Source organism: Rousettus aegyptiacus, unplaced genomic scaffold (genome assembly GCF_014176215.1).
Source record: "Rousettus aegyptiacus isolate mRouAeg1 unplaced genomic scaffold, mRouAeg1.p scaffold_m13_p_10, whole genome shotgun sequence".
In the NCBI taxonomy this organism is placed as follows: domain Eukaryota; kingdom Metazoa; phylum Chordata; class Mammalia; order Chiroptera; family Pteropodidae; genus Rousettus; species Rousettus aegyptiacus.
This window is the reverse complement of record NW_023416285.1, coordinates 30,268,150-30,293,017: the sequence shown is the minus strand read 5'-3', so window position 1 is coordinate 30,293,017 and position 24,868 is coordinate 30,268,150. Positions and strand designations below refer to the sequence as shown.

Below are 24,868 nucleotides of genomic sequence, written 5' to 3'. Positions count from 1 at the left end.
GTAAAATATTGATGTAGGGAGAAGTAAAATACAGTGTTTTCGAAATGAGCTATAAACAGATGAGCTATTATGAAATATGGAAGAAGATATAAATTTATAATGACAATTTTTCTAGTACTTCATATGAAAATTTTTTTCTAAAAAACTCTTTTTATAAATAAATCATAGACCAGTTCTAGAGTTAAAAATGGTCTCAAACAATATCTTCTCCAACATTCTTATTTGACAAGTGGTGTAATTGAGACCCTGAGATGTTATATTATTTGTTTAGGACTCATAGTAACAGAAATGGGGAGGAATCTAGGAAAAACCAAGTTGAGTCAGAGCGCTAGCTCCAGCCTTCCAAAGTCCAGTTTTCAAATGGCATTTGTGCTTGGACGAGAAAACATATTACTTCTCTTGCATTATTTGTCCATGATCAATCTATTTCTTTATTCCTAATATTAATATTTATTTTCTAACATTCATCTATGAATTTCTGTGAGCTAAGTGTTATAAGAACTTTATGCACACTTTAAATTTAATCCTCACAAAAGCAATGAGGTTCAGGTACTAGTACCATTCTGATTTTTAAGTAAAAATACAAACAAAAGAAGATAGGCAACTAGAAAATGGCAGAGCTGTAATGTAGGTCAGACACTTCAAGCACCCACAGTTCAAATAAATATGCTACTGGACAAATTTTGTTTGGATTTGAAAAAATAATTTTTAAGGTACTTTGGGAGTACCAGATCATTTTCCACTTCTTAGACATATAGATATTTATATCTAATCAGAGTGTCCTTAATATTGTCTGGAATTTTATATTTCCGAATCTGGGATGAAAACTTGAGATGACGATAATTAGAATGAGCTTTGCTGAGGCCGATGCTGTCATAGGTAAAGAATCTTCTCCTGACTCATCATTCGAATTTTTAGTTGTGGGGGAAAGCACCTTTACATTCTAGATTTAACAGGATGGTCACAATTTAACATATTGCATGACTTAGGCCCCATGTCATGATTTATATTTACAAGTTTACAATATGTTTTATTTGAATACAATATTATATAATCTTTTCATTTTAGTTATCTTTCTCATGAGCTAAATGAGCTATAGAAAGTTATCCTATCTGGAATAGTATAACAAATACTTAAAAACTTTTAAAATAAATAAATTTCTGAATTTTCCATTTGAAACATTTCCTTTTTGTGTGTGTGTGCAAAAGTTATTCTTTATCATACCTCCAAACTGCAAACAAAAAATATCTACTTTTCCTAGCCTATCAGTATTTATTTCTATCTCATCGGTCTCATTTCATTATAGTAAGATTTTTTTTTCATATTTCCTTGTCGATATTACTTTCCTATTTTATATTTTTATGATAAAGATTCTATCATGTTAACCTTGATTTAATATCATAAAATGGTACCCCATAGTGCCCTTTTCATCAATATTTTAATCATACCAAATTACTCTGATTTTCATAATTCATATACTCTTTTTTTATGAGCCTTTGATCTCTAGGATGTATTTTTTCACTGTTAACTGAAACAGTAAAATCAAGCATTTTATAATGCTTCCTCTTAATTGTTTCATTTAGATATTGGGAATGCTTTTATTTCATAATCCTAAAATTCATTTTAATATTAAGAATGCTTTTTCCATAAACCAGAAAATTCATATCATCTATGTCTGTTTTCTCATTTCCCATGCTAGATAGTGTTATGTCTGTATATTTTGTTTTTCCTCATTACTCAACTTTACACAATTTTCCTTTGAAATATATATATTGCCTATAAGGAACAATTAGCTTCTCTTGGAATACAGATTTTCCCCTTTGGCTTGATTAATTATCCACTAAATAATGGTGTTAACTGACATTTACTAAACCTCTGCTACGTGGCAGGCCTTAAGTAGTCACTTGGAGTTGAGATAGAAACAAAGATTATCAGTTACTGCTTTTAAGAGCTCACTATCTAATCAAAGAAACAGGAAAATAATGTGTAAATAATCCATGTGATACTTTAAAATAAAGTACAATATCCAAAGAGCTATGATTATGGGGAAGCTGGGAAAGGTCTCACACTGGAAGCAACTGTTGCGGAAATGTTAAAAATTAAGGAAGAATGGAACTAGGCACATAGGCAAAAAGAAAAAAAACGTACATGAAAGTGTTAAAATAAAAAGCAAATGGAGACTAGTCTTGAAGTTTCCCAGAGGAGATGAAACCAATTTAGTTATGAATTTAGCTTAATCACCAATCACCATGAACATGCTGCTTTCTCACTATATAAGCCGCTTTGTAACAGTGTACCCCTGAGCCTCATTCCGTGTTTTGGTTTCAGCTCTCCTGGTTTGCAAACTATCTTTTTGGTGTGTGCACAATAAATTTTTACCAGTTACTACATCAGTGATTCATTGGTTTTTACCTTGGCTACTTCTGAATCTTTCACCAGAGAATGATGCTTATGCTCAGGGACTAGGAGATTGAAATGGCTACGGTGGGAGCAGACCATTGTCACAGATGAAGCAAAGTACATCATTAGGGCTCTTCCTCATTCTTAATGGAAGCAGATCTGCTTGTGTGTGAGGCAAGATATATGTGGATCAGCCAGGCCTCTTTTACCTTCAGTGAAAAGTATAACTCTGTGGCCAGGATCACAGGGCTTGGTGTCAGGTAGTCCTGGGTTTGAGTCCAGCTCTGTGACCTATGACAATTTTTAAAAATTTTTCAGAATTCATTTCTTCATCAGTAAAATCAGAAAGTAATACTATGCATCTCTTAGGATAAGTATGAGGATTAAATGTAATTATATATGTAAACCCAGGGTATTTGAAACTTAATCCAAACTCAATATATGTCACCTCTTATTTTTACCCCAACACAAACAGACTTAGGGGCTTACCTAGGAACAAAGTAAGCCTCAAGGAAAACTTCCCTAGGCCTAACTGCCAAAAGCCCTTTCTCATAATAAATCTCATTGAATATATGAGAAAAAAAAGCAAAAACTATTTCTGTCTCAAAGGTGGACTGACTCACTTTCTGTAGTTTGTATTCAAGTTAGGGAAAGGTTATACTTGTAGATAGTATTTTTGAGAAAGCAAAAGAAAAAAGTTCCTTTAAAAGACTGCTTCTATTTGGAAGCAGACAATTTCAGAGTCATTTTATCTAGTCACATGCAAATCTGAAACTAAAAACTATAACACATCCTAAAATTATTTACATATATACAGCACTGAAATTTTTTATTTATTTAATTTGGAAGTTAAAATAAGGTCCTCAGGTACAGAGCCCTGATGTTTTATGAAAATATTTTTAGATATATCAGTTTAAGATGTTGATTACTATTTAAAATGTATAAAATGCTAGTGTACATTTTTTTAAAAAAACATAAAATATTAAGTCTGCTGTCAAAGTTCATGTTCTATTCTTAGATAATTGTAATAATTTGGAGATACTTGAAGAAAAATAAACACAAAAATGTTTCAGTCTCCAAGTCCAATTTAGACGAAGCAGAATTGTCATTACCTAATTGATAATAATTCCACATATTTGGCACTATGAGTCATTTTCTCTGGCAGAGAGAGTCCATCTGACAACATACAAACCACCCCTGGGAATTCTATGCAAAATAAAACATTCTTGTAAGATAATTCGTGAGCAACGAGACTGGTAAACAAGCACACACACACGTAAACTGTCATTTCTGTGTAAATTAGCAATCCTAACTGGGATATCAATTCAGTGTCAAATGGAATACAACCTTATGTTATCATAAGAATTAATGCCTTAGACATTTTCACTGGAGTTTTGGACCATATGTCATTTTTAACAACTCTGAAAATTTTGTGTCTGATTCTATCATATCATTCCTGTGATAATTGACTGTCATATGCGTGGATTTAACCTTAGATGGGGAAACTGTATTGTGTAGTGATAGGGGAGGGATGCCTAGCTAGTTTTACTGACTTGAGCAATAGCTATGTGGCCTTGGAAGAGTTAACTTACTATGGGAAGTCTTATTGTCCTTATTTAAAACAGCAACCTCCACCCCATATGTCTTTGAGCTCCTGTAGCCCACCTAGCTTTAAGTTTTTTTTCCTGAACTTCCCCACCTCTGCTCCATGTCCTGAAAGTCCTGGGAAGGAAGGCTCGCCTCGGTGCCCTGCACAGCACTTGGCACATAGCTGGGACTTCATAAATGTTTGTTCAAGAATAAAAAATTAGAAAATGAAGGTAATATTATCACCTACCTCATAGAATTGTAGAGCATCGTATGTTAATATATGCAAAGCACTAAGAACAGTACTTAGCACATGTGAATGTTCAGTAGTTGTTAGCCATTATTAATATTTCTCAGGAAGTTGGCTTATAAAGTCATGGATACTCATTTTAGAACAGATCTCTATTTAAAATTTTTTTCCTTTTAGACAATGAATTGTTTATAGCTTCCCTTTCACTTCTTAAACTGTAAGACATCATCACTAAAAATGTCCCAGCTTCCTGATAGTAACTTACAGTTGATCATGTTACATTGGGAGGGGAAAGGTTGAGCTAAAACCACTTGCTAAGATTATGTAGATGCTCACTGAGGATAGAACAGAAACCCAAGCTCAGGAAGGGAGCAGAAATCCAAATAAAGGTAATATTCTTATATTAATTTCTTTCATGATTTTACAATCTAATTTAATCAATTCATGGGAGCAAAAAAAAAAAGCAATTACATTCTTTCTTAAATTTAGGTAATTCAAATGTGCAACCTCTTTTTCTTACTGTTTCCAAGGGTGAAGGCCTCTCTGACTTTTAGGCATTATAGAAGTCTGTGCCTTCTCTGTATGGCCTGTCTTTTCTAGGATCCTGTTCTTGTCCTCCCAATACCTTCCCTTCTTTCTCTTTCAGCCATTGAGCCATTCTCCAAGCCTAACTACTCCATAGGTGTTTGCCCTTCTCTGCTGAGCACCTGTGGAAGTCAGATGAGACACACATGCCTTATCCTTGCTTCCATGTGAAATTAATCTTCTGAAGCTGGTCACACTAGAATCTGTAGCTTTGTGTAAATACTTGTACTAAAGGCAATACCAAAAACAGAGACATTAAAATTGTCATGAACATAGATGGTCATGACATCTGAGTCTCAAAAGGGAAGACAATTACAGATAGATCCTTTGCAAAGAGAGGTTGGCACATTTTCCCCTCAATCCACTTCTCCAACTTTATCTCTTTCAAGCATTTTCAACTGTAAAATATCAATGTCTTTATTTTACAGATAATTATTGAGAACCTATCATGTGTTCAACAATGACAAAGACAGTCAATTCCTCAATCTCATGGAGATTGAAGAAAAGACTGATAGGGGACTTGAACATTCTCTTCTTCACCATTTTACATTTAAGTCCCTCTTTATCTTAACAACTAACATGTTGTATTAGTGTTATTAATTAGGATATAGTAGATAAATATATACACACAGACACATACACACATATATACACACATATTATACATATGAATGTATATTATGTATGTATATATGTACATATGTATGTATATATGTATATATGTATATATACAGAGAGAGAGAGAGAAAAAGAATGTGCATATGCAGAGTAATATCTCCTTAATCAAACCATTTAAAGCTTTTTATGAGGAAAATAAGTTCAGATCATTTTCTAAATGATATTTTATTTTCTACTCAAGGACCAGAAGATTCTCGTCATTTACTTTGCAAAATTTAAGATTCTGCTTTTGAATTTATTGATGGTTCCATTAACTTATTCCTGGGTTAATTGTATCTATTTTTTATTTCTTAAACCATGTTTGACTTAAAATACCGTGTTGTCTTCATATTTTTAAAAGTTATTACAATAGGAATAAAAGATCTTATTTGATGGAACAATATATGGGGGAGGAACAGTTTCTGACTCAGAACTTAAAAACTATAAATAGTTTGGTTGACAGGAATTTAGTAATCCAGCATTGAATAGGATTTGTAGTTTTAAGTGTGTGTTCAAAATAAAGTACAAAGTATGTGAAAATATTGATTGCAAGGAGCCATTGGAATATAAAATATTATTGTTCAGGCTAATAGTATAAATACATTTAAGATTGTTCCATTTTAATTTTTCGAAAAGATGCATTTACATTTTTCAACCAAAGACTAGAAGGTTCGACACCAAAAAGTCAGCTATGATTATCTTTAGGAAATAGAATTATAGGTGATTTTATTGTCTTGTTTTCCTTATTTGTGTTCTAAATTATACATAATATGATCTCATTTGGAACCCTATTCAATTGTAATTCAGATCAATCCATGTGTTTTCTTTCTTAATTATAAGAAAAGAGTAACAAAAAGAAACTGGTAAGTTTCGGAATATGTCTGGGTTGAATGTGCATTCTCATGCCCTAGGTATTTCAGTGGAGCATTTTTTAGACAACAAGACTTTCTTCTACTCATGAACTACATGTTCTGTTTATAATTTAATAGTCAAAGTTGGAATGATCACTTCATACACGAATTTTTCTTATAGCCTAGATTTAAAAAACATAACAACTAAAATTAAAAACTTTACAATGTCATTCAGTAAAGGGAATAACTAAAAATCTAAATGGTTGTTTCTTGTTTGCAATCTTATTCAATAGACCTTTATTTTATTTCATTCTGGACAATCCGCTGAAATGGATTAGTATTGATACATGTTGAACTTCTTCATAGAGGATATAATTAGAGTTTGTTTCATTAACTAACCTTATAATTCTTAAATCTCAGTGCTTCATATATCCAGTTGCAGGAAATAACTGTTGATGGCATGGGTAATGCTAATACTGCCTTAGCAACTCTCAGAAAAAAAGTACACAATGAAAATGTGTAGGAGAGCAAGAGGTAAGCTGAGTACTTGCTATGGTGATTTTCTCTAATTTTGTTTAGTTCCTGACTTTAGGGTTACACTGATTAAAGTACAGATGTAATTCCTTAGAACAGGCAAAGAATATGTTAGATAAAATAAATTGCTGCCCATAGATACTACTTCCCCCGCTCCCCCCAAAGAAGTGCAAGTTAGTCATGGATTTATTCAATCATTAAATCAGGCAACAAATAATTATATCTGCTATGCATACAAATACATAACATCTAATTATTATGTCTACTTTTACAAATATTAAGCATTTACTATGTGGAAGATCTTACTGTATACACTGGAAATAAAGAGGTGAAGAAAAAGAACCAATTGCCTGATCTTGAAAGCTTGCATTCTAGATGGATAGGCAAGAAACAAATAAACAAATAAATACATAACATAATTTCAGTTGTTGGCTTATTCTATGATAATGCTATGGAAAGATATAACACAAAGGTATAAATTATTACTACACATTGCTTCTCGAATTTCAATGTACATTCAGATCACTGGAGTTCTTTTAAAATGCAGATTCTGATTCAGTAGTCCAGGGTGGAGGCTGAGGTTTGCATTTCTAATAAGTTGTTGGTCTCAAGACCATACTCTATGTTGCAAGGTATAGTACTATTCTTGTGTAGTAAATTTGACTAAGAGATGGGTAGGAAAGGGTACCTTAATGGAAGAGTGAGTAGTAGGTGATGAAACAGAAAGAGAAAGAAAGGATAGAAAAAATGAGAAAATGTAATAAATAGAATGGAATAGCAATGCAGGTAAAATGAAACTCATAGACCACCAAAAACAGTCTCCTTACATATACATTGCCTTGGAATTATCCTGCATATTACAAACTAAAGTTAGAAGACTAAAGTACCAAGAGTAAAATATAAATATACATTCAGACTAACATATGAGAGAATTTTAGCTGGCAGAGTCTGTGCTGATAGAGTGCCAGAAAAAAAAAAAAAAAGAGCATTTAAAAGAAAGATTTATCTTTTTACTATTAGAAACTAACATTTGCTTGGCTGTATTAAGTGCATTCATTTTAATATATATTTGGTAGGTCATACGTTTTATATTATCATTATTATTATTTTTGCTTTGGAAGTAATCTAGTATGAAATATTTTTTATTTTGTGTCCATTATAATGCACCACAGACAACAAAAATTGTTTAAGAATACTGAAGACTAGACTGATAGGTTGGTAAAAATTATACTTCTTCATAAAGTCCATTTGTTTCTTTTATCTCTGGAAGAAATATTCATTTACTTACCTAAGTGGTGGGGAGTATTTTAGTGTTTAGTATGACATTAAAACTACAAAGAAGTGTACTAGAATCTGTACCACCTTAAGCATAGTTAATAAATTCAGCAGAATTGTCATTATGGGATCACTTACCAAGATTCTAAATTTCACAAAAGCAGTGATGCTCAGTGTTAAAATTCTAGAGGAATGTTGCAGTCCTTTCTAAGTTGTAGTTGAATATACAAACTGAGAAAGACTTAGTCTTTTAAAAATAAAAAAAAAAAAACAAAACATTGCTTTTATTCACTTTGATATCAGAAATCAGAAAAAAAAAAAAAAAGGAAACTGATCTTGAGTACCTACTTTAGGCCTGACACATTATGTGTATTATTAAATGTAATCAAAACAATCCAACAAGAAAGGCACTAGTTATCCTATTATATAATTGAGGAAATTGAAGCTTATAGTACATAGTTCTTTCCCGAAGTTTATATTAGAAGACAAAGGGTTTTTTCTTTTTTATTTTTCCTTTTTTTTTAAGCAGTAGGCATATTTCTTCTCAATCAATATTTCCGTATTTTTTTTGGGGGGGGGTCCAAATTATTTGTGATGAAAACTAAAGCTTTGATTTGTCTGCTGTCAGATTTGCAGTCATTGGACGTTGAGGAATAACTTCCTTTTTGTCAAATCAGTATAACTAAAGAAGTTCAAATACGATCAATATAAAAGAGTCCACTTTTTTCCAATCTTCACCCAGTTTTGTTAATTATCAGAAAACCTGTCCTCATGGAAAATGAAGATTTAATCAGTTGACAAATAAATGGGGACAAAATATAAAACAATCTACACTAAAAATTATATTTTAAAAAATACTATTAGAAAGTTTATATTTTGGAAGGCATATGGCAAACTTTAAAAATTAAATATATACCAGGTTTTGCAACTTAATTCATAAAGGAAATTATTTTCTAGTATTTACTATTTTATATTGCGTTCCCATTTTACTATTTACAATGTAATTTTATTGATTTCTAAAAAAAATACTCAAAATTATCTTGTCTTAGGGGATCTGTCATTATTTTCCCTAATATTAAATTAATTTTAAAAGAGAAGAGTGACCTTTATTCCATATAATCTCTTTTGGAATTGCTTGTATCATCTTAACATGAAGGTGATTTGTAATGAGCTGATATATTTCATATACTATCTGTAAAATAGTGTTTCCTACCAATTTTTTAGGTCATGACACATAAAGAAAATACTTTTTTCTCTTATTTCATTTACATGCTGTAGAGAAGGGGAAAAGATACTTGTGCTCTGTCTGTAAACTTAATTCATTTCTCTATCTGAGGAATGTATCTAGTTAAATCTGTAAAATATGTTTTCATAGAACAAACAGAATATATATTATATATTATTAGATATTATTATTTTTAGCAATATATATAATAAATTACTCATAACTCCACCAATCAGACATAATCACTTGATATTTTTGGTATATACATTGCTAGTCTATTCTTAGGTATTCAAAGCTATATCTTGAATTCCTACCACATATTTTGTATATGTCTACTTTTTTTTGAAGACTTTATCTTTTAAAGAGAAGTTTTAGGTTTACACCAATGCTGAGAGGGAGATACGGAGATTTTTCATACCCTCCCTGTCCCTTCCCTGTGGCAAGCACAGCCACCCCAATTATCGACATTACTCACCAGAATTGTATATTTTTAACTATTTAAGGATGAACCTACATTAACACATTTTAATCACCCAAAGTCCATAGTTTACCTTAGGGTACACTTGGTATTGTACAATCTATGAGCCTGGACAAATGTATAATGACATTTACTCATCATTATGGTATCAAACAGAGTATTTTCACTGTCCCCCAACTCCTGTGCGCTCTACCTAGGTATTCATCCCCTGCCAACCCAGGTCCCTAATAACCTCTTCTCTTTTTAGTCTTTATAGTTTTGCCTTTTCAGATTAGTACATAGCCTTTTTGGATTAGTTTATTTCACTTAGTGTTATGCCTTTAAGTTTTTCCATGTCTTTTCATGGCTTGATAGCTCATTTCATTTTAGAAATGACTAATTCTATTGTCTGAATGTACTATTCACCTAGTGAAGGACATTATGGTTGCTCCCAAGCTTTGGCAATTATGCACACAGCTGCTATAAACATTCATGTGCAGATTTTTGTGTGGGCATAAGTTTTCAACCCATTCGAGTAAATACCAAAGAGCATAAATTCTGGATCACACGGTAAGAGTATATTTAGTTTTATCTGAAACCACTAAACCGTCTTCCAAAATGGCTGTATCATTTTGCATTTCCACCAGCAATGGATCAGAGTTCTTGTTGCTCTACATCCTCCCTAGCATTTGGAGTTGTCGGTGTTTCAGATTTTGGCCGTTCTAATTGGTGTGTAGTGATATCTCATTTTTGTTTTTATTTGGATTTCCTGATGACATATGATGTGAAGCATCTTTTCATATGCTTATTTGAAATATATACGTCTTCTTTGGTGAGGTGTCTGTTCAGTTTTCTTTGCCAATTTTTAAATTGGTTTTATCATTTTCTTATTGTTGAATTTCAGAGCTCTATATGTTTTGAGAACAGTTATTAGATGTATCTTTTGAAAATATTCTTTTATAGTCTATGGCTTATCTTCTAATTCTTTAGATATTGTCTTTTGCAGAGCAGTTGTTTTTAATTTTAATGAAGTCAGGCTTATCTGTTATTTCTTTCATGGATCATGTCTATGGTGTTGTATATAAAAAGGCAGCACCATACCCAAAGTCATCTAGGTTTTCTCCTACGTCATCTTCTTGGAGTTTTTTAGTTTTGCATTATGTATTCAAGTCTGTATCTATTTTGAGTTAAATTTTAGGAAGGGTGTAATATCTGTATCTAGATTTATTTTTTGCACGTAGATGTCCAGCTTTTCTAGCACTAATTATTGAAGAGACTATCTTTGCTCCATTTTATTGCCTTGGCTCCTTTGTCAAATTCTTTGTTTCTGTGGTTTTATTTCTTGGCTCTTTATTCTGTTCTATTGATCAATTTCCCATTCTTTTGCCAAGACCATACTGTCTTTATTACTGTTGCTTTATATTAAGACTTGAAGTTTGGTAGAGTTAGTCCTCTAACTTTACTTTTTCCCTTCAATACTGTGCAGATTTTTGTGTGGGCATAAGTTTTCAACCCATTCGAGTTTCTTGCTTCTCAGCATAAACTTTAGAATAAGTTTTTCCTTATCTGTAAAATAATTTGCTGGAATTTTGATTGGGATTACATTGAATCTATAGATCTATTGCGGAAGAACTGACATCTTGAAAATACTGAGGTTTCCTATTCATGAATATAGAATATCTCTTCCTTTATCTAGTTCTTATTTGATTTTGTTCATCAGAGTTTTGTAGTTTTTGTCATATAGATCTTGTACATCATTTGTTAGATTTATACCTTAGTATTTTATCTGGGGGGGAGTGATAATGTAAATTATATTGCATTTTTAATTTCAAATTCCACTTGTTTATTGGTATATAGGAAAGCAATTACTTTTTGTTTATTGCCTTTGTATCTTGCAACCTTACTCTAATTGCCTATTAGTTCCAGGAATTTCTTTGTTGATGCTTTTGGATTACCTACATAAATATTATGTCATCTCCTAAGAAATTCAGTTTTATGTCTTCCTTCACAATTTTTGTCGCTTTTATTTTGTATTTTTGCCTTAATTGCATGAGCAAGACTTCCAGTACAATGATAAAAAGAAGTGGCAAGAGGGGACATCCTTGCTTTATGTATGGTCTTAGTGGAATAGCTTTGAGTCTCTCACCTTAAGAATGATGTTAGCTATAGGTTTTTGTAGATAATATTTAACAAATTGAGAAAATTTACTTCCATTTCTAGTTTACTGTGAGTTTTTATTATGATTTGATATTGGATTTTGTCAAATGCTTTTCCTGAACCTATTGATAGGATCATGTGATTTTTTTTTTCTTTTTAGTCTGTTGATGAGATGGATTACAGCAACTGATTTTTTGTATGTGTAACAAGCCATGCATAACTGGAATAAATCCTACTTGGTCATGGTGCATGTCTTTTTATTTTTATTTTCTTTGGATTTGATTTGCTAATATCTGGTTGAAAATTTTTACATCTATGTTTATGAGATATATTGTCCTGTAGTTTTCTTTTCCTGTAACATCTTTGTCTTTTTTTGATATTGGGGTAATGCTGCTCTCATGAATGAGGTAGGAAGTATTCTCTCTACTTCTATGAAAATTGTAATCATTTTTTCCTTAAATGTTTGGTAGAATTTACCAGTGAACCCATCTGGGCATGATGCTTTTTGTCTTAGAAGGTTATTAATTATTGATACAATTTATTTCATAGAGATAGGCCATAAGCCTATTCATTGTTTATTTGTTATTGCGTAAATTTTGGCAACTTGTCTTTCAAATAATTGATTCATTTCATCTATGTTATCAAATTTGTGGACATTGGTTTCATTGATTATTTCTATTGATTTCCTGTTTTTAATTTCCTTGATTTCTGTTCTAGTTGTTTTTATTTCTTTTCTTCTCCATACTTTAGATTTAATTTGCTCTTTATTTTTTTGTTTTCTATAGTGGAAACTTAGATTTAATTTTATATCCTTTTGTTCTAACATATGCATTCAATGCTATAAATTTCCCTCTGAGCATTTTTGCTGTATTCCACATATTTTGATAAGTTGTATTTTCATTTTTACTCACTTCAAAATATTTTTGTAATTACTTTTAAGATATCTCCTTTGCCCCATGTGGTTTTTAGAAGTATGTTGCTTAATCTGTATGTATTGTGGGATTTTCAAACTATCTTTCTGTCATTGATTTCTCATTTAATTCCATTGTGGTCTGAGAGCAGGCATTGTATGATTTCTACTTATTTAAATTTGTTAAGGTGTGTTTTGTGTCCCAGAATATAACCTATCTTGGTTAATGTTCCATGTGACCTTGAGAAGAATGGGTAATTTGGTGTTATTGGATGAAGTCTATAGATATCAATTTAGTTGATTAATGGTATTGTTGAGTTTAATTGTGTCGTTATTGATTTTCTGCCTGCGAAAAATGTCCATTTCTGTTGAAGTCTCCACATGTGATAGCAGATTCATCTATTTCTCTTTGCAGTTCTATTAGTTTTGCCTCGGATAGTTTAACTCTTTGTTATAAAGACACATGCACATTAACAATTGTTATATCTTCTTAGAGAATTGACCCCTTTATTATTATGTAATTCTCACCTTGATTTATGATAACTTTTGTTACTCTGAAATAAGCTCTATTTGAAATTAATACAGCTACTCTTGCTTTCCTCTATTAGCGTGATATATTTTTCCCTATTTACTTTTAATGATTACATCTTTATATTTAGAGTGCGTTTCGTTTAGAAAACATATAGTTGGATGTTATTTTCTGATCAACTCTGACAATCATTGTCTTATAATCGATGCATTTAGACCATTGACATTCGAGGGGATTATTTCTTAGCATATCTTTCTTAGCATATCTGTTTTTTAATGGTTTTCCTAGAATTTGCAATATGTATTTATAACTAATCCAAGCTCACTTTCAAAAAACACTATACCACTTCACAGAGTATTAGTACCTTATAATAACAAAACAATTCTACTTTCTTCCTCTCATCCTTTGTATCATTGCTGTCATTAATTTTATTTTACGTAAACATATATAAAAAACATACATAATATACATAAGCATACATAATTGAATACATTATTGTTACTATGATGTGTTAGATCAATTACAATAAAAAAGAAATGTTTTGATTTTACTATTACTTATTTCTTCGTTGTTATTTTCTTTTTTGTGTAAATCTGAGTTGCTGATATATATTATTTTCATTTTCATTTCAAATTAAAAATTCTTTTAATTTTTCTTGCAGGCAGGGCTATTGATAACAAATTATCTCAGTATTTGTTTTTCTGAAAAATTCTTAGTTTTCCTTCACTTTCTAAGAGTAATTTCACAGGGTACAGAATTCTGGGTTGGACATTTATTTCTCTTACACTTTAAGTATTTCACTCCACTCTCTTCTTGCTTGCATGGTTTCTGAGAAGTTAGATGTAATCCTTATCTTTGTTCCTCTATAGGTAAGTTTTATTTTCTCTAGTTTCTTTCAGGATTTTTTTTCTTTATATTTGATTTTCTGCCATTTTAAGATGTTATGCCTTACTGTACTTCTTTGGAAATTTATCCTAGTTGGTATTGTCTGAGTTTCCTGGAACTGTGATTTGGTATCAGAAACATATTTGGAGAATTCTCAGTCATTATTGTTTGAAATATTTCTTCTCTTTTTTGTCTCTTTCTGGTATTCTTATTACACGTATGTTATATCTTTCATAGTTTCTCACAGTCCTTGAATATTCATATATATATATATATAGTTTCATAGTTTCTCACAGTCCTTGAATATTCATATATATATATATGTGTGTGTGTGTATGTATGTATGTGTGTGTATTCAGTCTTTGTTCTATTTGTTTTTTAGTTCTCAAAATTCCTATTCGTATATCCTATAGCTCAAGGATTCTCCTCTGTCATGTCCAGTCTACAAATAAACCCATCAAAGGCATTCTTCATTTCTATTGCAGTGTTTTTGCTCTCCAACATTTCTTTTTTATCCTTCCTTAGGATTTCCATCTCTCCGTTTACATTAGTCATCTGTTCTTGCATGTTGTCTGCTTTATCCATTAGAACCACTTGCATATTAATGATAGTTTTTAAAAATTCCTGGTCTGATCATTCCAGCGTCCTTGCTATGTCTTGTTCTGATGCTTGCTCTTTTGCTTACTCTTTTTTTTTAAATTGCAGGGAAGGTTTCTTTGTTTGTTTGTTTTTTGCATTTTGGTATGGCTTGTAATCTTCCTCAATAGCCAAATATGATGTAGTGGGTAAAAGGAACTTCTATAAGTAGGTCTTTAGTAATATGATAGTGAGGTGTTGGGAGGAGGGAAAACTTTCTATAATCTGATGATGAGGTCTCAGTTTTTTAGTGAGACAATGTCTCTAGTCTATGAACCTTACAAGAGTTTCTCAGTTTTGTTTTTAGTTTTTTTTTTTTTTCTTCACCTTAAGTGGTACTGGATGGCTATTAGGGATGCAGTTGGGTATTTTTCTTCCCCTGGTCCCTTAGACTTTGATAAACTCCTATAGATGAGATTCTCTGGTAAACTAGTTTCCTTTGAGGGAAGGTCATGCTAAGAAGTATCTGGGGTATTTCAAAACTGTTCTTTCTCCCTTTCCCCTGTTGGCCGCAACAGGAATATTTTCTCCAATATTTGCTGTGGGGATTTGGTCAAGCTCCTAGAGGAGATGAATCTCAAAATAATATGTCCCCAACCCCTCCCATTCCCACTTTGACTGGATTCCCCTGGAGTTTTTAATTCTCACGCTTGTACTAGTTAAATATGCAGCAATTCATCGATTACAGTTCAGTTTTCCTTTCCCACGTATTGGTTCTTGAGTGATTTTTCACTCCTGAGTCCCTAGTCTGGTAAGCTGAGACGACCTGTATTTGCCTGCCTATCTCCCCAACCTTGGGCATAGCAGTTGTGCTATATCTACCCTTTTCTTAAGGATCAAAGAAGAGTTGTTGATTTTTTAGTCTGGTCAGCTTTCTGTTTGTTAAGATAGCATTGTGACTTCCATACCTCCTTATATATACAACTTGAAAACACAGGTCCTGTTGTTATTATTTTTTTTTAACAAAATGGGAACCTAGTAAATTAACAATTTTGTAACCTGGATTTTCTAAGTTATCAAATAAACTTGTTTCTTGTTAAATATTCTTTGAAGGAATTTTTATTGGTGACAAAATCTTTTATAACATTACATTTTTATCTGGTTCCTTATTGCTTAGACTGCTTCTAATTTTCTGCATTATAAACTATGCTTCTCTGAACATTCATAGAGATAAATCATTTTGTACATCCATGATTATGTCCTCTGGGTAAATAAAATAACTCTTCTTAATTTAATACCACAGAGAAATTAGCAGAAAATATCCTAGATAGCTCCAAGACAGAATAATTTACACCTCATTCTTTTAAGGTGTATCAAATAAAACAATTTTCTTTATTCTTTCATCAATTCACAAGATAATTGAGCCAATTCTATAAAAGCTTTTATTGTTTTGATTTGTGTGTGTATGTGTGCACATGTGCGAAGAGAGAGAGTGTGCGAGACAGAGATAAAGAGAAATAAAGGCTATTTTTTATTTCATTTCAAGCAAGACTAGTACTAGGAGAAATCTGGAAATCCCTAGTGCTTTTGTTCTTTGCAGCTTTCATAAGGCAAGAAAAAAGCCACTCTCCTTAGATATGGCATCGAGACAGCTGCTCTCTAGAGGACACTTCACTTGTTACTCTGCTTTCTTGGTAGAAATACCTGTGAAAGTGATAACTCTACTTAAAAAAAAAAAATACAATGAGACCAAAATTGTAGCTACTTTCATCTATATTGCCTTTGGCTCTTCTTTTTACCCTGTCAATGTCCTTTACCCAAAGACCACTAGGAACACACCTGCATTTGAACTATTTGGATTTTTTCTATTGGCAGTTAATAGAGGGCACACCATGGAGACTGTAGGGCATCTCAGTAAAAGAGTAATAAAAAAGATTTATTGTAGTTTTTAGGCTTGTGTTAAGTGATTTGAGGGAGGGTTCAAGAAAGCATGGCAATCAAATGCTTATATCAGAAAGCAGGTTTAATTTTATGATTTGGTACATTCATGACTCTTATTAAGAAATAGGGTGGCCAACTATTCCAGTATGCTTGAGACTCGGGGGGTTCCTGGGATACAGAGTTTTCAGTGCCTAAAGCAGAAAATCTCAGGCAAACAGAGAGGAGTGGGTCACTCGATCATTAGATCATTAGAAGGCAAGAGCAATGAAAAGAAGCTAAGGCTGGAATTGGTGAAGAGGCAACATCACTCACAGGAGCCAGGATTCAGGATATTGGTCATTTTTGTGTTTTGGTCAATGTTCATGTTTTTGTCTGGATTAAGATGTAATTACAAAGTGGCCTCACATGATCCATCATGGTAACAGAGTGGCCTCGTCTGATGTTGATGTTCTGTGGAATTGTCCATGTTCCCTGGGAGAACACTGAGGTGGAGCTGTAAGCGCCAGGCAAGCTCTTAACAACATCAAGGACTTCACATAGCGTCTGGACAGATTCTGGCTGTCAGAGGCTTCATTTTTCCCCCAGTCCCCTTCTTTGGGGATTTGAAGAATACTATTGGGGCTGCCCTAAAAGTTTACAGATGTGATGTAGTTGTGAAAATCTTAGTTTCAGCCACATTTCTTTTGTGCCCTAATGAAATGCTTTGGGCTTTGAAACATTGAGTAAGAAACATATTATCTCTCAATACATTCTTTTTTTCAATACAAAAAAAGTTTGAATGATTGAGATCAAAGCTAAATTATTAAATGTTAAAACTGAAAAAAAAATTTAAATACTATTTCTCTTTCTTTGAGATCCAAAACTCTCACATTTCAATGTTTTTCAGTAACATTGCTATAAAGAAACCAAATTTATTTGACATATAGTACTTTTTTCCTACAGTGCACTAACATTTTGATGAACACTGATATTCTAGTATTAAACTAGCATTTTGTAGAAATACTAGTTTATTTAGTGATATCTCCTAATTAAGTTTTTTGTTTTAAAAAATAGAAGTATATGGAAAGGGTAAATAGTTGTTCTTATTTAAAATATTCCAATTTAAAGTAAAATAGATTTTCTTAACTGTCATTGAAATGAGATAGTTACATGTTTTTCAGATTTACTGTTTTAATAGTAAAAGGAAATGTAAAATGGTGGTTGCATTTTTAGGGGCGAAAACATTTAACCCATAGATGAACATATTATGTAGTTGCTTTAGTTTAGTCACTAAGGTTATAACACTAAATCGTGGAGCATTTTTGTAATTATTAACATTAGTTCAATTATTTCAGCTAACTAAAACTCATTTCGGTTGTCTTGTATATTAATTAAATCGATTGTTCAGCATTTAGTCTTTATAACAATGGAAGCAACAATATAGTTTTAGCATATTATAGTCTACATTCATGAACTTTCTCTAGGTTCTGAGGACTACCTCGAGTTCAATATTTCAACAGACCAAAGAGCGGAACGTTCTGGAGAAGTAAGTGAGAAAAACGAAATTGAAGAATCATCAGAAACTTCAAAAAGCATCGTGCCACTAGCGATGGTGCTACCTACTGAAATTCCATGTGAGGTCAGTAAAGATGCCTTGTTATTTAAGTGGCTCTATTTTTTTAACGGACATTGCATTTTATTTAACTATATTATCTACATTCATGAACTTTTACATTCAGTAGAATGTGAACTCCAACATAACTGGCATTTTTTTTGTCTACTTTGTTCAGGGCTGTATCCTCAGAACCCAAAACAATGTGTGACAATTAGTAGATATTTGATACATAATTGTTTAATAATTAACTATTGAAGAATATGTGAAAGCTTGATTTTATCGACTGTTACCTGAGGCATTGTGATTGCTATATATATGAAGCTACTTAAAAGAAAGTTGGATTCATATTAATCTGATTAAAGATTTTATTTTCATACAGGGAAACATATCCTTTAATAGAATTTGAAAATGCTTATTTTCAGGACCACCATCTGGGATGAACAACTAAAATAAGCCTCATGGTAGAGCTTGGCCTGAATCTCAGGCTGTGTAACCTCCAGACAACAAATGAATGCTGGCTCTCAGTGTCTGTGATGTCTTTTTTTTTTAGCATTGTGTTTTATTTTATTATTAGTTTCAAGTATACAGTACATTGGTTAGACATTTATATAGTTTATGTAGTTTATAAAATGATCCCTTGGTTATTCTATTACTCCTTTGGCTCTACACATAGCCATTACATTACAGCTGATTTCATTCTCTCTGCCATGCTCCAATCCCCATGACCTATCAACTACTAATTTGTACTTCTTTAAACTTTCACTACTTTCACCCAGCCCTCCAGCCCCTCTCCCCTCTGGCCATCACCAGATAGTCCTCTATATTTGTGAGTCTGTGATGTCATTGAGTGGGAAGAACCAAACATACAGGAGAGGCTTGGGAGTTCGAGTGCAACCATCCTTCTGGTAAAGCCAGTAGATTTACAAGACTGGATGACAGGGGCTGCATTGTCTGCTTGTTCTGGGAAGGACTCTCCTGTTGCTGCTGGTACCAGCAGTCCTGGGAGAAGCTGCACATTCTGTGCAATTGGGCACTGTTTAATTCCCTCACCCCCAGACTCCATCTAAGCAGAAGAATCACTGTTTTAAACTATTTTGCTATCAGTTCCAGCGGAATATAAACTTCTCTGACATTACCTTAGAGACTCCAGGAAGCTGAACCATGCAGGTTTGAAGAAACTGACACAGATAATCAGGGAAAGAAAACTTGCAATTCACTTAAAGGACTCAAGAACTCAAGGGAGGAAGATCAGGCTAAACAATCAGAGGCTTCTATTGAGTCAGAAATAATGGAAGAGATAGATAAATAGAAGAGACTGTAATAAAGGAGAGATGAGAACTGTTCTCAAGTAGGTAAAATCAAAGCAGAAAAAGAAAAAAAAGTCACTCTGAAACTAAAAATATCTTACCAAAGATTATGCAATGAGTCTAAATAGCTGCTTTTCAAAATATCTGTAACAATGAAATTTGAACAATATAAATCTTCCCATTATTAAATTTGCAGAGAAATAAAAATCCAAAAACTAAACCACTGCCCTCCAGGTAGAGATTGCTCCCTCAGATGACAAGTTAGTAGGGTTTTTTCAATGGCGGCATCATGGACTATCTTTTATTGACATGGACATAATTCTTTCTCTCTGAAGTTAAATGATTTCATTTTTAGATTTCTTTTGGGTATCCCACTTTTTAAGCAATCCTAAGAGTTGAAAGGTCATATAAGAATATTCTAGTACCAACTTCGCACTCTGAAATTTTAAAATAAGTTCATTCTTGGACCAAAAATAATTATCCCAATCAAAATCTTGTGTTCTCAGAACCTAGATCCTAGTACAACTAAATCCATATGATAGTTGCTAAGTACCACAGAAAAGATCATTTGTATCGAAGTGAGTGAAATTTATGTTCCAGATTTGCCAGGATAAATAACATTCAGTCTATACTAGTTTTCTGAAAGCACAATCTTTGAACTTACTCATTTCTAAGAAGTCTTCCAATGGAAGAATGCCTTCCAGGATATAAAACTGTATAAGATTCATTTGAATTATAGATGTATTTGGCAGACTTGAATCTCATTGATTTCATAGTGGGTGAATAAAGACCCCTTAAGAATACAGCCTCCTCTCCCTGTAGGTGGTATTGGACTTTCTTGCCATCTTACAAAATCTGAAAATTTATAATACTGTTACACTACCAGTCTCCAGGTCTTATTTGAAATATGCCTCTTTCACACCCCATGTCAAAATCTATTAATTTCTCCCTTGGAGTTTTGTGTTTCCAGCATGCTAGCACTGAGTTCACTGTGAGTTCGATCTAGTAGTGTAATCTTCATCTCTCTGATGATCAGGGAGTTAGTTTAAATCTGTCCTACTGCTGCCTCTGGCTGTGAAGTTGCTTGGGTCTGGAGGACCTCCCTTCTGCAGATGTGCTCGCCTTGTTCTCTCATTTATTTTGGAGAATCAGCTTTAGCAGATTTTTTTAAACCAGGCAGCAGGTGATGCTGCTGCTGCTTTTGAACCCAGGAGCCTGGATTATTGCTTCCTCTGCCTCATCATCTTTCCCAGCACTGTTCCTTTCTATGGATTTTTTTTTCCTAGGCTTTGAAAATCTTGTTACTTTAAAAACAGAAGAAAATGTTTCATCTGTAACTTTTTTTCCTCATGCACTGGTGAAGGTATGCCTCCAGTACTCTATGTGGGTATATTATTCTGTCTCTTTGAGAAATATGTACAAGAGTTTAAACGGGTTAAATCTGCTACTTAATTTGGCCTCTTCTTTTACCTTTTCTAGGAATAGCATTCTTTGTTCTATTTTGGTATTTTTAAGTCTTTTTTTATAGGTTAAGGGATTTGTTTTTCCAGTATATTACTCTGGATTTTGTCTTGTGGGGTAATTGATTATGAGAGATATGGAGTCAGTGAGTTCTAAATCTGCCAGATGCATCCATTATTCAAATGAATCTTATTCAATTTTATATCCATGATGAAAATTCCACCTAGAAGGCATACTCTCATAGGAATAAATATCTAAATAGACCAGAACTGGACCTGCTCTGTTATTTACTAGCTTCTCTTCCCTGTGCTGTGTATTACTCCAAAGTTCTAATTTCATTGATTTCTGGGGCAAACCCCTTCAGAGCAGTGGTTCTCATCTGGAGTTATTTCCTCCCCTTTTCCCAGGGGATATTTGGCTAAGTGCACAGTCCTGATTGTTATAACCGGGGGACTGCTACTGGCATCTAGCGGGTAGAAGCCAGGGATGCTGCTAAACATCTTACGATGCCCAAGGTAGACTCCACAGCAGCTGGTCCAAAAATGTCAAAAGGGCCAAGATTAAATCCTGTCTCAGAAGGCACGAAATACATTCATACCCCTTACAGTAATAAATAACCAAATCACCTAATAATAACATCAAAAGTTCAGTGCTCCCTTTTAGAGACTTCTCTGCAATCCATCCAGTGGTTCTATAATCACTTGCTAGAGCTACGTAATATGTAAGCAGTGATTCCAGTCATTCTTTTTATGGATTTTACCTGAAGTTTTAAGAGGGAGCCTCTAAAAGTTTTCCTCAAAACTCCTGGGTTCACTCAGAAGTACTGTAGTTTGCTCTCTGATGCCTCCTGTCTATCCTGCTGTTTCTGTGAGCCCCTGTCACAGGTTCAGTAATGACTTCTATATTTCTTCTTCAGTAGCACCATCCTAAAAAGCAGTTAAGAATGAGCTTATTTTCTTTATCTTGTTTTATCTGTGTAGGCAGACCTTCAATTCATCATTTCCTTTCCCTTTGGGAGAACCTATTCACTACAATCTCAGCTTTATTTACCTCCAAACTCTTACTTCCTTTAACATAGCAAATATTCCTTTGTTTTTACGGTACTCTCCCAGTGCCCCTGTTCTGATGATAAGCATATTTTAAAAATCAGTCAGGTCACTTGTTGATTTCTTGAGCAAATTTAATTCTTAAAGTTATAGTATAACCACTAAAGACCCATTAAGTGGCTTTATCAGCATTTAGATCTACATTAATTTATTATTTGTCTTTTTGTCTGAATCCTAGAACATGGGATATTCCCTAATAAAGACCTTCACTTTTTTTGACCTCATGGTTGACATACCTCTGTGGCTGCATACCTTAGTCAGAGTCTCCAAATCTCCAAATCCATAGTACAGATCACAGATTGTATAATTAACAAATCTAGTGAAACTCTGAGACTACATGAATGAGTATGGCTCGTAAGGGCCTGTAGGCGAACCACAAGAATCTCAGAGATTACCTGCTACCTATTCATCCCTTGGCCCTGAATCCAGAGTAAAACAATATACAGAAGCTAACAGCACTGCCCACTTATTTCTGACACCAAATCACACATTATTCTTGGTAATTATCCTTAACCTAGAGTCTGATCCTATGATTTAATTGAAAAATACAGTAAAAGCAGCAAAGAATTATTGTGTATCAATGCCGAAAATGCCTATGTTGTAAAGTGCTGCCCCTTTGGGGTAAGGTTTTGCAACCACCAACAGATACATTTTCCCTTTAACCAAGTGGTTCTCAGACTAAGATGCATATAGGAACTATTAGTGAAGGTTTTTTTAAAAAAAATAATACCTGAATTCTCTACCATAAATATGGCCTTGACATTGGCAATTTAAAAATCTTCCCAGGTGATTCTGAAAGTGAGAATTAGCAGCCAAATTTGGAACCATTGCCATCACCTAATCCTTGCTTTGCTGTCATGGGTCAGATCCTAGGTTAATAAGGCCCTTGCATCCATGCTTGTTAGGCTAGTGGCTATTAAAGTAGTCATGAATATAGGAAAAGAGCCATTGGTCTGTGTACAAAAGTCATTGTGTACGATAGATAGTAAGCTGATATGATGATCCACTAGGGTCAAAATTCTTTGTTGCCTATTATTTAATAAATTGTTGAAGCTTAAAGACACACACAACCAGACAGAACCAGAAACTTCACTATCTATGTGTCATATTGTAAACCAAGTTTTAGCCTTTTGTTTAGATTGTAAAATTTTTGGCTAATGAAGCAAAACATTAGTTCAGAAGTGATATTTATAGTAACCCTTTCTCTCTTTGAATGCTACAAACTAAATAAGAGATAAACAGAAAAGATTGAGAGCAAAGTAACAGCTTTATAACTGATAAAACTAAATTTATGACCATTTGCGTATCCTTCCATTTTTTTTTCTATGGAAATAAATGTATGCACATAATTGCATCATTAATTAAGATATCCACAATAATTATGTACAAGGCTGGACAAGTGTAGGCCTTCCGTCTTAGAGCAGGCCACTTCCTGCATGGAGATGCAGGGAGCAGATGAAGCTGTAAGTCATGAGAGAGGTAAGAAGAGCCGAGCATGCTTAATTTAAAATCATATTTTTATAGACATTCCATCTTAATTTGAAAATATAGACAAATTTCCCTTATGTGCAAAGCTCTTACAAGATGCCACAATGATGTAAAAATATAAAAATACTTTCAGGATGTTTAAAATCTAGCTGGGGAGCCAAGAGATAAACAAGCAACACCAATTAAGAGCATAGAGCATGACTTAGAAAGGAGTGTAGCTGTGAAATGCTCTGTGATTTCTTTGGAAGTTGTAAAACCCCTCATGGGTAAAGTTGTAGGAAGGATTTGTGGAGCTGGTGAAACCTGACTTGGACCTTGATGGAGAGGATAAGTAAGGGGAGATGGAGGGAGAGGAACTAAATGGCATGCCAACTCTAGGTACAAACAGGACGGCTACCTAATCAGCAGGGCCCAGTGTAAAATGAAAATATAGGCAGTCTTGTTCAATTATTAAGCACTATAGGACAGTGACAACAGAACATTAAAACAAGTACAGGGCTCATCTAAGCACATGGCCCTGTGCAGTACACAGGTTACCTGCCCATGAAGCTGGCCCTGGGTACAAATGAATATGTAAGTGCCTCATCAAAGGTAGTTAGTAGGCTTGTCTTTTATTTAGAACTTTTCTCTAGAAACAGTTGAAAAGTGGATCTATGCTTTCTAATAGGGAGGGAACTGTTGCATGAGAATCATCGTGGGTGAACATTCATGAGTGAGAAGAGTTGACTGGGTGAATAAAACATTGGAGAGGAGAGGATGCTTAGGCTTACTTTTTGGAGGGGAAGAGGTTACAGTTAAACAAGAAGTTATGTTTCCCTAGAAGAGAACTCTGAAGAATTTTGAAGCAGAGGATTAGGGATCTGAGTCAAAGTGAGATAGGAAGTCATTAAAGATTTGAAATAAAGTGACTGATATAAGAAACAAAGGAACTAAAGAACTATGCTAGAAGTGAGGTCCAGTGAAGAGGAGGTTGCAGCTATGAGGAACTGAAGGAGCTCACGGTCCTGACCTTCGGAACTCAGTTGAAGTAATGTATTGGGCAAGGTACAGGAAAGGAAATAAAAAAGTCTTTATGACATGTTGGATGTGTGGG

General features: G+C 33.4%; 1 protein-coding gene across 3 annotated transcripts in view; it reads left to right on the top strand.

Moving 5' to 3' along the window:
* Window positions 1-24,868, top strand: part of BANK1 (B cell scaffold protein with ankyrin repeats 1) — a 259,252-nt gene that overhangs the window by 44,116 nt on the left and 190,268 nt on the right. For all 3 annotated transcript variants that reach the window (XM_016159041.2, XM_036227662.1, XM_036227664.1), the window contains exon 3: window positions 18,283-18,437. In XM_016159041.2, coding sequence (XP_016014527.2) covers window positions 18,283-18,437 — 155 coding nt within the window. The remainder of the gene's footprint in view (window positions 1-18,282; window positions 18,438-24,868) is intronic.